This window comes from Bolinopsis microptera, chromosome 5 (genome assembly GCF_026151205.1).
Source record: "Bolinopsis microptera isolate Bmic1 chromosome 5, MBARI_Bmic_1.0, whole genome shotgun sequence".
Lineage (NCBI taxonomy): Eukaryota > Metazoa > Ctenophora > Tentaculata > Lobata > Bolinopsidae > Bolinopsis > Bolinopsis microptera.
In genome coordinates, this window is record NC_087076.1 from 20,752,073 (window position 1) to 20,769,653 (window position 17,581).

General features: G+C 38.5%; 2 protein-coding genes across 5 annotated transcripts in view; one reads left to right on the forward strand and one right to left on the reverse strand.

Moving 5' to 3' along the window:
- Window positions 1-17,581, forward strand: part of LOC134814769 (coatomer subunit beta'-like) — a 70,289-nt gene that overhangs the window by 3,742 nt on the left and 48,966 nt on the right. The window lies entirely within an intron of this gene.
- On the reverse strand, window positions 5,814-11,329 carry LOC134815610 (uncharacterized). Its single transcript, XM_063824160.1, has 2 exons — window positions 10,115-11,329; window positions 5,814-7,031 (listed from the first exon to the last, which is right to left on the reverse strand). Exon 2 carries the CDS (start codon window positions 6,804-6,806, stop codon window positions 5,898-5,900), a length of 909 nt encoding a protein of 302 aa, XP_063680230.1. The 5' UTR covers window positions 6,807-7,031; window positions 10,115-11,329; the 3' UTR covers window positions 5,814-5,897.

A 17,581-nucleotide genomic window follows, 5' to 3' on the forward strand; every position in this document is an offset into this window, starting at 1 on the left:
TTCTCCTTTAAATCTGAGTGCCAAATATCACGTTCTTTATAAGTTTATGGAACCAATCACATCCACAGCCTTTCGAATGTATGTACTTCAGAAGCTCATAATAATCAGGGTATCATAAAACATAAACAAAAGTAGTTTCCAGAAAAAATTTGAAAAATTTTGAGCTCCCGCCTGCATTCCGAGATCGCATTACAAGTATCTTGAGAGTTGAGGGGAAGCCTCAAATCGTATATCGAGAGGTAGGTACAATTACTAAGTACGGACTTCAGTAAAGTAAACAGAAAAAATATGTTAGACTCATAGTGATCAATGAGATACAATTTGTAGATTACTACTGCAAATATCTTAAAAATCGTATTCTGTCTGAAATAGCAAAACAATTGGAGAAAGGGTCATTCGTCCCCCTTGTAGTTACCACTACAGGAGGAATGGCACCTGAGGCCAAGCTTGTGGTGTAACGTTACGTTGTGCCGCCCCCCTGCTGATTGAAATTTGCCGCCCCTTTTCCGCCCCTAAAATTTTGTGTCCCTAAAAAAAAAAGGGTCGGGTACTTTTTTTGCCGCCCCCTACACCTTTTTGCCGCCCCCTGAAGCAACAATGGTACCCCAAATATTTTTTTCACGTCGACCGAACGCTAAATTCGACAGGGTAGTACACCAATAAGGCGCTTTTTCCGTGAAATCAGACCTACAATCCAGGGAAATGCCGCCCCCCTAAGGTGCCGCCCCGTAGGGTGAGAATCCCTGCCACGTTTTTGGTCAGTTTCGCCGGGGCTCATGTCTTTTCTCGAGGGAGCATTAGTGTCTACAGAAAAACTGACAAATCCTAGCGAAGTCCAATCCGAACCACATCTTCCATTAGAGGTGGTGCTGGGTCAGCTGGTTACTGAACGGATTGGCCTGGAGAATGGCATAGTCCTGTTACTCTCAAGTTAACCATAGAGGGGGACAGGCGCTGTTCGCTCACGGCTGGTTCTTGGAACCAACACCCTCAGCCCCACAGAAGTGGGAGCACTGTCGGTGGTGGCTCACCCAGATAACGGACAGTGTCTCTCCTTCTTTCTTCTTGGACTTGCATTGTTGCTGGTGAGTCAGCCAGTAGCAATGCAGCATCTCACTCACTCAATCACCTCAGCAGTTCGGTCCCTTTTCTGTTTGATTATTAGTCTCACCTGGTTCTTGACCTGTCGCCCTCAGAGTTCAGACCTACAGAGGTGGGGTGCACTGTCGGTGGCCTGTCACCCAGGTTGTCGGTGGTATCTCTCCCTCTGCCTCCCCTTTGGACATGCATTGTTGCTGGTGAGTCAGCTGGCAGCAGTGTACCATACTATTGCGTGTTTACTAATCCCCTCTTAGCTTCCAGGCTAAACTAAAATTATAAACTAACAGAAGCAGGATAGAAGCAAGAAATCATCAGTAGCCCCTCAACTTAACGAAGACTGATATCAACCGCTCTGGTACAAGCAACTCTGATAAAGTACGACACTGCTGCTTCTCTGGGAAGTCAGCACCAACAGAAATGGGGACACTCTCTGATATGAGTGCTGGAATTCTCAGCCGTTTTACTCTACAGGCTAAGTTTCTTGTTATAATTCTAATGCTCTGTTCTTTCATTTGTATTCTGTCTCACTCTACTGCATATTGTAGATCGTCAGCTTTCATAGAACCAGGGTCTCAGTTACAGTCCTTCTGTTTGTTGACTAGACACACTTTTTGCATCATCTTTCGGTTTTTGACGGCGTTTAGAACACATCCTGTTTTCTCGATCGTTACTTGCCTCCGTATTGGCTGCTAAACTAAAATTATAAATTAACATCCGTTCCACCCCCTTGTGTGTATACTAACACCCCTAGATTCCCAGGAACAGGCATAATTATCTACGGAAATCAAAGCCAAACAGACAGACAGCTACTCAGCCATAATGCAGGACAACATATAACAATATACACATAATATAGCAATGACCCTATATAAAATTCTGTAAAAATGGTACAAATTTAGAAACTGAGGTAAAAATAAAAATAAAACCCTTTGTAATAATATATATAAAAACCACTAAATCACATCACAACAAAAAGTAGTTTAGACCCCCATCCAACTAGAGCACTCCATGACCTTTTAGGGTTTAAGAGTGTTGATCAGGTTAAGGTCCAAATCACTTATTGCCGTGGGTGGAAGGGTTCTGGTACCTCTGTACCCCCTGATAGAGATTATACAGGTTCTGAGTAGATCAAAACGCAGTCTGCGTCTGACAAATGACATCACATCACAATACCGTTGGCCTTTCTTTAGGCTGATCTTTTCAGCGAGATGTTTTAGAAACTGTGAAGCCTCAGTTGCCATTCCTCCTGTAGTACTGAACACCAGTGGCGTGAAGGTAGCCTTTTCAACATTGAGGACTCTGTCATTGTACTCACGTTTTTTGCTTTTCTCGTGAGATTGGTACATCTGTGAGATGCTCTTGTCACTGTTGGACTGGGCTTGAGGGTGAAGTACCCTTACATCTGTGAATGCCCTGTCCAGCGGCGACCAAAACGATCTCGCACTGATGTCCAGTCTTGCACCATCCTGTCTATTTGTTCCATTAGATAGTTCAAGTGTGTGAGGAACGGAGAGAAGCTGGGGTTCTGTTTCAACGTCTTTGCAAACAGTGGTTAGGAGTTCAGCTATTGTATCTCTTAGTGAATTGTGTCTAAGTGAAACGTAGCCTCCGATTTTGCAGGTTAGAGTATGGTTGATATGATTTTGATTTCCACATACACATAGGGAACTTCTGTTAGCTGTAGACAGTGTAAGATTATATCTGAGTGAGAGGGCATCAAAGAATTCTTGTTTGTTAAGGACGTACCCACATGCTTTTAGAGGGAGTGTGGATAACCAAATGGATGCTCCTTTTTCACTAAGGAGTTCTAATTGCCTTTGTGTTGATGGGGATACCTCATTCATAATAGTTTCACGTTGGTGTTTGTAAAGCTCTTCCTTACGCTTCTTTACTTCACTTATGATGTCATGCTGCAGTTCTTCGTTTAGTTGGAAAGTAGTAAGCTGTTGAAAAACTGCTTCTGTGAGCTGTTTTGTAGCATTTACTGAGTTAGTGTACTCCATCTCTGCTGTTGATGTGCAGTCTGGAATGCTCAGCCCGCCCATTCTTGCAGGAAGTGAAGCTATTTTTCTGATTTGATCAGGCACAAAACTTTTGCCCATAATGGCTGGTATAAAGTCTTCCTTGACACAATATTCCAAGTGTTTCAGATGGTCGGAAATCCCTGGGGTTGTACGGCAAACAAAATTCCATCTTTTGGAGGTTCCGTAGATGAAAGCGGAGTAGGCTAGCTGGGGTTCGTTTGCAGCTATTTCGACGAGTCCAAGAATGTCTGCTTTCCAACTTTCGGTCTCCTTTAGTATGAACTCTTTTACCCCTTCTTCTGATCCAATATATGACCCAAGATAACGGTGGCCTTTGGTAGTGATCTGAACATCTGGAAAGAGTTCCTTAGCTTTGGTTGCATGCTCTGGTTTCACTATCAACCATGTCTTGCTGGGTTTTGGGTAATACCCATACATGGGACCATGATCTTTAAGGTCCTCCCACCATTTCGTGAGTTGATCAAGTTTACCCCCTGCTGCTGAGTCGTCAGCATACCAAACTTGTTTGGGATAAGGCATTTGGAAAACTATCAAACATGCTTCAAACTTACCTGGAAAAATAAGTAGCTCTTCCCCAAGCAACTTAAATGTTAACGGAGTTAACCTGCATTTTGCCACAGTTGGTACAATAATACAAGAATCGATTAAGGAAAAGGATTCAGACGACTTCCTAGAATATATGCCGCCTCCAACAGAGTGTAAACTCTCTGTATTCGAAGAGGTGACTGTTGAACAAGTAAAAGAATATATACTCAGTATACCATCAGATAAATCGATTAACGATATCATGCCCATTAAAATATATAAGTATATTATTCCCCAAATCATCGATCCAGTAGCTCATATTATAAACCTTAGTATGAAAAGTGGAACAATGCCGTTGGCATGTAAAATTGCATCAGTCACTCCAATTCTTAAAACTGGTGACCCTAATGATCCAAATAACTACCGGCCAATATCCATACTCCCCCTACTTGGAAAATGCATAGAATATTTTGTTAACCAACAGCTTACAGACTATGTTGAAACAAATAAACTGCTTACCAACCATCAGTATGGTTTTAGAAAAGATCATTCCACCACTTTTTTAATGCTTAATCTGTTTGATAAAATATTTACGTCTAAGGAATCACAGAAGAAACCTGCAATTGTATTCTTAGATATCAAAAAGGCCTTTGACACAGTAAGCCATAATATTTTATTAAAAAAACTTAAGTATTATGGAGTTGATGGCTTTGTCATAGAGTGGTTCAAAAGCTACCTGGGGGACAGAAAGCAACACACCAAAATACGTGGTAATGTAAGCACATCACTCCCTGTTAAAACAGGTGTGCCACAGGGTAGCATATTAGGACCAATTCTATTTAGTTTATTCATAAATGATCTCAGTAGAAATTGCACACAATCTACTGTTTACTTATTTGCAGATGACAGTGCACTATATTTTGATAACATTTCCCGAGGCATATATGAGAATGTAATTAAGGATATGAAAATTGTGTATGAATGGCTTAGAATCAACAAGCTGAGACTAAATGCTGCAAAATCTTCATTCATTGTATTTGATAGATCACCTAATCTGGACACGTTGTCAATCCCTCTGGATTTGGAAAAAGAATGCCTATTTATAGAAGAAACTAAATCTCAAAAATATTTAGGTCTCATGATAGACAATTTTTTGAACTTTCATGACCATATTGATTATGTGAAATCAAAAATTGCTAAAAGAATAGGGGCACTATACAGGTCGAAAAATCTTCTTCCACTGAAATATAGAAAAATGTTTGTAAATGCTCTTATGCTCCCCCAATTTGACTACCTGGATATAATATGGTGCAGGGCTGCCAAAACCAAACTTAATTCTCTTGATATATTATACAAGAAAGTAGCAAAAATTGCTCTGGATGTTCATTGGCAGGAACCATCAGTAAATGTATATCGAAATATGAAGTGGTTACCCTTACACTTAAGAAGACAACTCCATCTGTCAACGTATATGTATAAAATTCTTAATGAGGCTGCACCATCATCATTCACAGATAAATTTTCTTATGTATCCGGAGGATCACGTGATGCTGAGAGGTGCAACCTTTATATTCACAAATCCAGAACACACAAAACCTTTACATATTTAGGTGCAAAATGTTGGAATACAATTCCAGAGAACATAAGGACTATAGAATGTAGTGTAAAATTCTCACAATGTATGAAATCTAAATTTATGTCAGATGTAATTCAAGGAGTCTCATCCTATGAAATAAACAATAGTTTCGACTATTTCTACACTCTAGCTAAGTGACAACTGAAACAAATTTTATGGGGCTGGAGTTTTTGTCGGGTGGAAAGGCCCCCTGTGTTATATATGACCTAGGTATTTCCAGAAGTATAGAACTTTAAACATCTCCTTTATTCGTTCCCATTTTTTATCATTGCCAATCTATTATTGTTCTATACTTCTCTGTATATAACTGTAAATAACATTACTAACGTTATCCCAAAGTGGGCATCTATGTAATCTTAATTGTTACCTTCATGCCCACAGTTCACTGTTAAATCATATCTTATTTTATCACTCATTATTTTATTACTCATTATGTTTACATACTATATCCTTATGTCCCTAGAAGGGTGTTCTGCTAACAGTTTTCGACTGACTTGAATGTCCTGCACAGCAGATTGAAGCTTCTTAAATTATTTTTATTCTTATTGTATTGCTGTGTAAATTTGATTCTAATTCTAATAATTCTAATTCTAATAAGTGTTGGGTTCCCTGTCTGATTCTGGTTCTGTTTCAGGTTCTGTCTGTTTAACCTGGACTTCTCTGAGCAGAGGCATTAGGCTCAGTGCATACCATCCGAGTGCACAGGTATCTCCCTGTGTAGTTCCTTCCTGTGATTGTAAGTGGTCATCACTGTTGGAAATGAATAGGTTAGCTTCTTGTCTGTATGTATTTAGGATGTAAGTGAATAGCTCTGGACAGGTGTATCGAAGATTCCTAAGGGCTGTGTTGCGATTTAATGCATTGAAGGCGTTTTCAGCATCAACAAGCAGGATCGCTTCTGTGGATTCCTCTTCAAAGATCTTTCTGACTGCATGAATGGCCGCTTCCACTCCTCCTTGTAAGCCACCACACAGTTGCATGGGTGCTGTGTTCATGATAATGTCCTGTTTCAATGTGGTCATCACTGCTTTTCCGACTATTCTTCTAAGGACTTCACCAATCCCAATGGGTCTAACCCCTGGGTCTTTATCAAGGGGGATGAGGCGACCTGCTATGTATGTTTTCAGGTGATCGGGCTGTATCTTTTGGCAACACAGCTTTCTGGCCAAAACTGCAACTGCTTCTTTTAGAAGTTCAGGCTTTTTCTTAAACTGCTTAGAGCAGAGAATATGCTGCCATGTCTCTGCATCAGTTCCTGAGGGCCCACCAGATCCACTGAGGTCTCTTGCAACCTTTTCAATTCTGATGGAATCAATGGAATCAAATATGACGTTGTCTACTTCTTCAATGGGTCCCTTCATCAGACTAGATTCGAGTGATGGGCTGCTTTCAGGGTGTTTCTTTATGAGTTCCTGTATGACAGTAGGGCTTGTGTCCAGGAGTTTACTTCTCTGGCTCCCATTCCATCTTAAGGCTGCGGATACTTTTCCTAGTAACATGAGTCGTGTAAAGACTTTGTTGTGATGTCCAGGGCTGTACTTAGATTTGAGTAGGCGATCTTGTATTGATTTACATTCCCTAGCGAGCTTCTCTATTTCGCCATCTTTCCATAGTTGGAGTCTTCTTTCCAGGTGTGCTACATGGTCTTTGGCTTTAGAGGATTTGGAGGGCTTCTGGAGCAGGAGGGGAAAATTATAAGCGTCATAGTAATTGCATTACATTTGCTGCTTCTACAGATCACAAAACTTTTGTCACCTAGATACTTTCCTTGATTATATGACTGAATGTATGATGAAACTTCAAGGTAAGAAAGTAATATGGATTGGCGATGTTAATGTTAACCAAAACTCTTTATCTGATCTAGATTATAAAAAGTTAGATATAACAATGAAGCTCTTTGGAATGATACAGACTGTTACAGGAATTACTAGAGTTGCAAACTTAGATGGTAGGATAACGCAGAGCACAATAGATGTTGTCATGACTAACTGTTACTCTAATTTCATAGAGTGTAAAGTACTTGATGATAGAATAGGAGATCACCAAGCTCTCAAATGTGTTCTCGACTTTAAAGTAAGTAAAGCTAGTAAATTCCAGAAGGTTCTTATCAGAGACCACTCCTTAAACAATCTGAAAGCCTTAAGCTATTTTCTGGGATCCTGCAGCAACTACAGTAATATTCTAAGCTGTACTAATGTAGACCATGCCCTAGATGGACTTAATCATCACATCCAGGAATGGTATGATAATTACTGTCCACCTAAACAGATAAAATGTAATAGTAACTTTCTCTGTAATCCCTCTAAAGAACTGTTGGCAGAAATACGGAAGAAGAAGATGCTTTTCAGAAAGTATAAAAAGTGTTTAGGACAATTAAACAAATTCAAGTGTAATTGTATTAATGGAATATGTAAATGCAGAAAAAGTGAACTACATAAGAAATGCTCTACTTCGTGGGATAACTATCGTCCCCAAAGAAACTATGTGACAAAATTATCCAAAGAAAACAGACGTACAAATATTGTTCAGGACCTTACTGTGAAAAGTGCAAAAAACGATTTAAAAGGCATTTGGAAAACTATCAAACATGCTTCAAACTTACCTGGAAAAATAAGTAGCTCTTCCCCAAGCAACTTAAATGTTAACGGAGTTAACCTGCATTTTGCCACAGTTGGTACAATAATACAAGAATCGATTAAGGAAAAGGATTCAGACGACTTCCTAGAATATATGCCGCCTCCAACAGAGTGTAAACTCTCTGTATTCGAAGAGGTGACTGTTGAACAAGTAAAAGAATATATACTCAGTATACCATCAGATAAATCGATTAACGATATCATGCCCATTAAAATATATAAGTATATTATTCCCCAAATCATCGATCCAGTAGCTCATATTATAAACCTTAGTATGAAAAGTGGAACAATGCCGTTGGCATGTAAAATTGCATCAGTCACTCCAATTCTTAAAACTGGTGACCCTAATGATCCAAATAACTACCGGCCAATATCCATACTCCCCCTACTTGGAAAATGCATAGAATATTTTGTTAACCAACAGCTTACAGAGTATGTTGAAACAAATAAACTGCTTACCAACCATCAGTATGGTTTTAGAAAAGATCATTCCACCACTTTTCTAATGCTTAATCTATTTGATAAAATATTTACGTCTAAGGAATCACAAAAGAAACCTGCAATTGTATTCTTAGATATCAAAAAGGCCTTTGACACAGTAAGCCATAATATTTTATTAAAAAAACTTAAGTATTATGGAGTTGATGGCTTTGTCATAAAGTGGTTCAAAAGCTACCTGGGGGACAGAAAGCAACACACCAAAATACGTGGTAATGTAAGCACATCACTCCCTGTTAAAACAGGTGTGCCACAGGGTAGCATATTAGGACCAATTCTATTTAGTTTATTCATAAATGATCTCAGTAGAAATTGCACACAATCTACTGTTTACTTATTTGCAGATGACAGTGCACTATATTTTGATAACATTTCCCGAGGCATATATGAGAATGTAATTAAGGATATGAAAATTGTGTATGAATGGCTTAGAATCAACAAGCTGAGACTAAATGCTGCAAAATCTTCATTCATTGTATTTGATAGATCACCTAATCTGGACACGTTGTCAATCCCTCTGGATTTGGAAAAAGAATGCCTATTTATAGAAGAAACTAAATCTCAAAAATATTTAGGTCTCATGATAGACAATTTATTGAACTTTCATGACCATATTGATTATGTGAAATCAAAAATTGCTAAAAGAATAGGGGCATTATACAGGTCGAAAAATCTTCTTCCACTGAAATATAGAAAAATGTTTGTAAATGCTCTTATGCTCCCCCAATTTGACTACCTGGATATAATATGGTGCAGGGCTGCCAAAACCAAACTTAATTCTCTTGATATATTATACAAGAAAGTAGCAAAAATCGCTCTGGATGTTCATTGGCAGGAACCATCAGTAAATGTATATCGAAATATGAAGTGGTTACCCTTACACTTAAGAAGACAACTCCATCTGTCAACGTATATGTATAAAATTCTTAATGAGGCTGCACCATCATCATTCACAGATAAATTTTCTTATGTATCCGGAGGATCACGTGATGCTGAGAGGTGCAACCTTTATATTCACAAATCCAGAACACACAAAACCTTTACATATTTAGGTGCAAAATGTTGGAATACAATTCCAGAGAACATAAGGACTATAGAATGTAGTGTAAAATTCTCACAATGTATGAAATCTAAATTTATGTCAGATGTAATTCAAGGAGTCTCATCCTATGAAATAAACAATAGTTTCGACTATTTCTACACTCTAGCTATGTGACAACTGAAACAAATTTTATGGTGCTGGAGTTTTTGTCGGGTGGAAAGGCCCCCTGCGTTATATATGACCTAGGTATTTCCAGAAGTATAGAACTTTAAACATCTCCTTTATTCGTTCCCATTTGTTATCATTGCCAATCTATTATTGTTCTATACTTCTCTGTATATAACTGTAAATAACATTACTAACGTAATCCCAAAGTGGGCATCTATGTAATCTTAATTGTTACCTTCATGCCCACAGTTCACTGTTAAATCATATCTTATTTTATCACTCATTAATTTATTACTCATTATGTTTTACATACTATATCCTTATGTCCCTAGAAGGGTGTTCTGCTAACAGTTTTCGACTGACTTGAATGTCCTGCACAGCAGATTGAAGCTTCTTAAATTATTTTTATTCTTATTGTATTGCTGTGTAAATTTGATTCTAATTCTAATTCTAATTGCAACACTCTCCAGGTTAGAGCCACTGTTAAAGAGATTGATGGTATTGGCAACTTCCTCAATAAAACTCTCTCCTATCTTGCCTTTCGGTACCTTAAACATGTTCTTCTTCCAAAGGACTACCCTCTTGTAGATAGAGTCTACAGCTGGCCTTATCTGTAAACCTTTTAGGACTCCCCATTTTGCATTGTTGATCGATGCGATGACTGCATCCGGGGGAGGTAAAGTGGATGTAGTAAGGCGTTGTTTTTCACAGTTACCACATACAAATGCTATGTCAAACTTTTCATCTTGGAGGTGTTTGTATTCTTTGGTGTTGATTTCCTAACAAATGGGATGGTGCCAAACATTGCACTGTTCACAAAGGAGCCCATCTTGTTCAGCAAGAACACCTAGGTGGCATGTTGGACAGATATCTTCTTGGGTGCTGTGGTCTGTGTTAGGAGCTTGGATTTCTTGTGCTCTTTTGTGAATGTGGATAGGGAGAGCATGCTTTTCACTTAAGGAGGTGGGATTTTGAGATTTACGGCTTCTAGGAGGGGGTATAGGAGCGGTAAGTGTGGATTCTAACTGGGGAACTGTTTTAGATCTGGTGTTCATTACCAACCCAAAAACGGGGACCACTACTGTTTTCCGAGTCGATTACCAGCAGGAGCTGTAGCTTACCGCCAACAGTCCCTACTGGATGCGGGTCTCCTTAACAGTAGTGGATCCAAATTTGGGATCTGATGGAGTAATCTCGACACCAGAGGGTTTTACAGAATATTAAGGTAAGATTAGTGTCACAAATATATCACAAATATATTGGCTTTTCATATATTTTGAATCCGTCACTGTTTACAAAGCAATTTCTATTTAAATTATTATCATAGTGTACCACTGTCTCCGTAATGAAACAGGTGTATGATTTGCTAACAGTGTCTGGAAGGAACTATTGTTCTACACTAAATGAATTATACGTCAGATAAAACAATGCCTTTGGGGTCGATATCTCACAAGTCTGGAAATTTGATCCCGCTAACAGGCCTTGTCAGTCCAATTATGGTAGTGCACTTTGATTAATTGAACACCTGGGGTCAACCAATCAGACACAGCTTTTTGACCCACGTGATATGCTCCTTGGTCACGTGACAGGTTTCAACAGCCAACTAGACACTGTTCTGCAGCTCACGTGACGGTTTTAAACCAATCAGAAGGTCGAGCAGAATATATACTGTTTCGGGGTGAGATTCAACCCTGATATACTATTGTAGCGCGATGCACTACTGGGTCGCGCGCGCATCAAATAATGCTTCTCGCAACCACAATCTTCGGTAGATCGGCGAGATGCACCACTGTGCCTCACCGAGCTGCGAAGGATTGACATCGTGAATCAAATATACTACAATTGTTATAATGGACTAGCCCATTGCAAATGTGGAATTACCGGTGCAATACACCATTGCAATGTGTATTTGGTATTAAGCTGGTTGGGCGACGCTCAACCTATCATTCTGCATTCCCGAATATTTTAGTCAGTGTCATGTAATAAAGGACCGAGCATAAATTTTTTGTAGCGCTATGCGTTACTGTGCCGCGCCGCGCACTCAATGAGGCTCCTCACAGATCTCTCTAAATCGGCGAAATGCGCTACTGTGCCGCGCCGAGCTGCGATGCAGATGGATTAACATCATCAATTAAATAAATTTGGTACTAAAAGTTTTCTAAAAATGTAAATAAAACAATTTCACTTTGTACATTGTAGCAATTTTTTAAAACCTAAACACAAAGGTCCCCTATATGTAGCGAGATGCGTTACTGGGCCGTGCCGCGCACACAATTACATGGTTCTCGTAGTTAGATAGGCAACATGCGCTACTGTGCCGAGCTAAGTCCTACGATCGAAAAGTTGACATCGTCAATTAAGTTTCCTTTTGTTGCTTGTGTGAAATTTTTAACAAATTTTTGAAAAATTTATTTCAAAATATTCGATATTTAATATAAAAAGATATTTGTAGCACGATGCGTTACTGTGCCGCGCCGCGCACTCAATGAGGCTTCTCACGGCGAAATGCGCTACTGTGCCGCGCCGAGCTGCGATGAATTGACATCGTCAATTAAACATAATATAAATACTTGTATCACGTGGTGACCCTCACTGTTGCTTCACTGTAGAGTTTTTACGATACAGGGAGAGCCTTGCTCTAACCAGAGCCCTCTCGCTTGCAGTAGCGCGCGACCGCCGAAACAAGGGATTTTACTAATTCACTCGCCAGCGCGCTATCACGTGTTTTAATGCCGTGATTTCATTGGTCACCTCTATAGCGCGCATTATTTGTGACAGCATAGTTGTTTTTACACAATTTGTCCACCGCGCGTGCAATAAACTCAATCTTAGCTCCGATTTGTGACCGAAATCAGAAATGGGCCATAATATGGTTTAAGAAACGCATTGCCTGTAATTAGCTAATTGAATTATCAATTATAGGCACTATATAAGGTTGCACGAATTCACGAATTATCAATAACATTGCAATAACATTATTCCTGCAAGTTTTGATTCAATTTCATTTAAGGTTTGCTTGATTCAATTTCATTTAAGGTTTGTTTTCAGTTTTGCATCGCGAACAGATACCACAATTTGAAGTTGTTACACGGCCAAGGATTAATCTCACAATTGTTTAGATTTGTAGCTTTGTTTATCAACGATGATATTTATGAAAGGGCAATTGAAATTGAGATCGATTTGCCTCTTAAACGACAAACGTGCCTCCAACTGTTAAATAGATCAAAATTCTACATTCTACCAGATTCTTATCTACCTAGATTCTACCTAGATTCTACCATAATAGTCGATATATTATATACCAGAGCACGTCACATTTCAATAATTTTACAATATGTTATTATATCACTATCAGCTACATATGTTTGAAGGATTAAAACACTTTTATAACGGTGCTGTTAGAATAACAGAATATTTACGCTATAAAACAGTTGACATCAAGATTATTATAACATTACCAAACTAAGTAAAAAATAACAACTGTCCAATGTTCTAACCATGAACCTAACCAAAAATGTCAATAAATATCAGTCTATTCGAAATCAAAGTCATATCACTATGAAGACCCGTGTTTTAGCCCGGTAGGTGAGGTATGATAGAGCCGGCCAGCCCGGTAGGTGAGGTCCAGTAGTTGCCCGGAGGCGGCGTAGATTTGGGTGATGAGGTCTCCTCCTGCCACGTTGTACATTCCTTTGTGTGGTTCCTCCTTCTCTCCTTCCTCTTCTTGAATATCTGAGGGGGGAGGGTGATCACAGAGTAGAGAATATATAATAAGGGATATTTTATAGTAGTGCTGTCACGTGACAAAAATGAGCTCTCATTCGTTCATTACTTAGCCACGACTCGACCTGTCAAACGTTTTTGGAGAGGTTTATCAACTACTTCTATCTTACTCACTATAATTACTGCAGTATTAGATCAGGATCAGAGACGGGTTCAAGATTAGGATATTATATAAGCTACAGGAAAAGAAGATTATTTTTTATTAACGGCACTCTTCCCACAAACACCACATACCGGGAAGAACAAGTCTAATTTTAGAGGCTGGATTTCCGTCCAGCCACATCAGTGCTCTGAATAACAGCAGGACGTTGATGTTCCATGGTCTGGACTAGCGTACCAACTTTCCACCCAGGGATGGAACAAGAGCTCCAGCTCGTACAAACTGGTCTTGACCAGCGGACGACCAGGACAGAGGAGTTCTCTCAGTTTCTCTATCAGAAGGATTAGGTCCTCGTAGGAGCTGGAGCTAGCAGGGAGGTCTCCGTACATGCCTGACCATTATGTTGGTTAGAGAAATACACCAAACAATCATTAGTTTAACAAAACAATTATTACACCAAACAATTATTAATAAAGTGAGGTTATAACTGTAAACTTGTTACACCCCGCAATATCACTACCGTCCGGAACAATAATTATTTTAAGTTATGATTTTAAGTTTAACATAAGTTAATAGAATATTATTATATTAGTTACGATCGATTGTAACAAACCTGCAACATGACATTATTACAGGGAAGCCTCCGGGTGGGAGGACTCCGTACCATGGGGGACTTCTGGCAACGTTCCAGGAATTTCTTTTCTCTTCTCGAACCTTCTTCAAGTGCCGCTGAATCACTTTATTAAGTTTAACTTTAGTCCAAGAGTAGATTCATAGAAAAAGTAACCAGTAACTGATTCCAATTAAACTAAAAAGTCATTAGGTTCTAGTTACTAGTTATTAGTTACTAGTTACTACTTACTATAGTAGTTACCAGGATACATAAAGTTAGTTACCCTGTCCCCGCCAGAGAAATTTGCTTCCTCATTTCTTGATGAGATGAAATCTTGACAAGATCTTATCGCAATAATATATCTTTAGACTTAAATCGATGTTTAATATTTAAAGAGATTTATAAGTTTAACAGTGTAACAATGTCTAATTCTCTCCAAGACGCAGTTTACCGAGTAAAGTGAAAGCTTAACTTGCCTGGATAACAACGAAGTAGGGAGCATAACTGGTTGCCGGGGTAATTTCATTGGATCCTCCTGCCCGGACAGTAATAATGTCATGTTGCAGGTTTGTTACAATTAATGATTGAGTCAATTTTGTTTTGAGCCTACCGTGATCTTCATTGCATCTGCTACATTGATACCCAGTGTTATAACAGGTAGTAGATAAGCTTACTGATTGTTCAGTGTGCTTTGTGCCCCAGGTGTGCCCGAGGTGTGCCCGAGGTGTGCCCGAGTTTGTGCCCCAGGTGTGCCCGAGGTGTGCCCCAGATGTGCATCGGCAGATTACCGAGTTACCGAACACTATAAGGGCCCCCAATGTCAAACTAATGTCCGTTCAAACAAAGTTCTGTAATTAGGTACGTTTATCTTATAAGGTTTATCGGATCCCAGACTCTTTCACGTACACTCAGAAGACTGCTATGATAGTAAATTAACCATTAATATTCCCTATCCAGGATAGTTTAAAGAAGGTCAGAATTTAGTCCCTCCCCTCTAAAGCTTAGTCAAGATAAAGGTTCATCAATAGGCAGATACTGAATAACTGAATAACTGAATAATATATCTAATACTAGAAGCTCTTGCACTCACAAGACTTCTTACAGCTGACCCGGATTAACCGACCTTACATCTTATCATACATCAACAGTTATACTAGTACTATAAAAATAGTTGCTTGCGTGAAAAGAATAAACAAAACACCTCTCAATATTATCTTATTATTATGTCGTTAGTTATGTTCAATAGCTGATATTTAACTTCTGGTTTTTATAAGAATCAATTGAACAGGGAGTCACTAGAAAGACGGCTATAAAATCTAGAATCTTACCTTAATCTTTTATATTCTGTGCTGAATATTCCCGGAGGAGGGCAGATTCGTCTTGGTCTCTTACAAACTTTCTTCTCATCGTTAGGTGATGCTGCTACCTAGGATGTCTGAGTGATGGTATTTGTTTGAAATTTCTAACGATGGTAACATGAGTATGTAAAATACTAACAGCTGAGCTTGTTTAAAATCTTGTTGAACTGGAAAATATAACCAATATAACAATTCTTTGATCTAAATAATCAGAATGTTTAATGAATAAAGTACGTACCTTATAAGCGTGTTATATGACGGATTTGATATTATCATTCGTCTCCCATCAGTGAAAAAGACTCTGAAATTAAGAGTGATTTAGATTGTACCATGATAATTTGTATCGTTATAATAAAGTGATAGTAGCAAGGAGTATACAGAAATTATATTATGTTCTCGACTAAACCTATTTATCTATTATCAATAAAAACTTTCATTAAAACTGTGAATACAAATTATGGTGGTTTTAGATTTGAAATGCAAATGAACTTTGATGTGATTGCTTTGACATGACGATGATCGCTCACTATGTATGATATCAGATATGTTGTTCGTTTCTAGTTCCGAAGAAGTTGCGGTAGTCCGTAGGTTGCTGATAGTTACAATCCTTTTCTTCTCCATAGCTCACATTTTCTTCCACTGAATGAGGGATTAATATAAATGACAAGATCGTGAAATCACGGTACAAACCTATTTTTCTTAAACACATTGAACATAATTTTAATATCCAAACAGATAAAAATACTTCAGTCAGTTGAATCGCTCCAAGGTTTCAAAATTATCTTTCTTGACTGCATCCAGAAGTTGTAAAACTGCAATTAGAAAAATTATCTTATCGAATAACCTTCAAAAATCCTTTCGTTCAACTCGATACAAATAACCTCATAAATTATTCTATGGACAATTTGCACTTTTCTGGTTTAGTCTGTTCGATCAACGATAAGTTGGTATTGAAAGATTTTGACAAGTATAATGCGCAATCGATCCACGTTAATCAAACACGATAGTAAAAAGTGAAAGATAATTATCCCTCGAACAATGTCGATCATGGATTGTACCTACTTCATTACAAGATATCTGTCTTTAAGGAAAAGTTTAACTCTGAAGTTAATATCCTGGAGAGACTTGAATAACATTACATAATAACAAAGCACATCAATTGGACTGGTCGTCGATAGAGACAACAATGTTATAACATTATCACCACATTCCAACAATGAAACAGGAACGTGGATATGGTGAGTGAATGTGAGTGATAATGAGCCAGGTTACTCAGAAGGATTCAAACACTTGATCAGCAACTTGACAACTTCTCTCTCTTGTGAGCAAAGTAGCAATTATGGGAGCTAAAAGCTCATGCTACATTAAACTTTCGTCATATTTATGATAAACATATAAGTAAAATGAAACTATTAAATCATTCAATACGATAAGATAATATCAGCTTATTTATTGGTTCATTCACCTGAGTTAACACATTTAGGACGTGAAGACTGGTGAGAGTATACAATTCCTTTCTCACAAGTTATCGCTTTACTGCCCGTCAGCAAGTACTCAGAATCGCAGACTACTGTGATAGCAGTTCCGTACGTGATAGGAAATGTAGCGTCAGTTGAAAGGTAGTTTTCAATCATCATACCCGTGCAGCGATCTGCAGATTAAGGTTACAATTTTAGTATCTTCAACTTACTATATATAATATGTATGTATACATTTCTTCATTATTCTGATATCAAAGATGGTTGTACATTTTTGAATTAATGATTTTCAAACCTATGGTGCAGGTTGGACGTTGACCGATGGTGAAGGAAAAATCTCTGATACAAGTGATACTGTTGTCTCCGGCGAGAGTGTGACCAGGCTTACAGTTCACCTCCACCACAGTTCCTACTATCACAGGAAAGGTGCTGGTTGTTGTCATGTCTGAAACAGCTGCTGGTAGTTCTGTACACGTATCTGAGATGATTGCGTATCAGTTTGTGGCTACGATATTATAAATCAGGGAAAGTGAGTAACGAATTTCAGGTGAATATGGAAAAATGTATTCAATTCAACCAATTTTTCTTTTTCCTGATG

Excerpts from the sequence above, each read along its gene's own strand:
- LOC134815610 (XM_063824160.1), bottom strand. The coding sequence starts at position 6,806 with ATGTTACTAGGAAAAGTATCCGCAGCCTTAAGATGGAATGGGAGCCAG.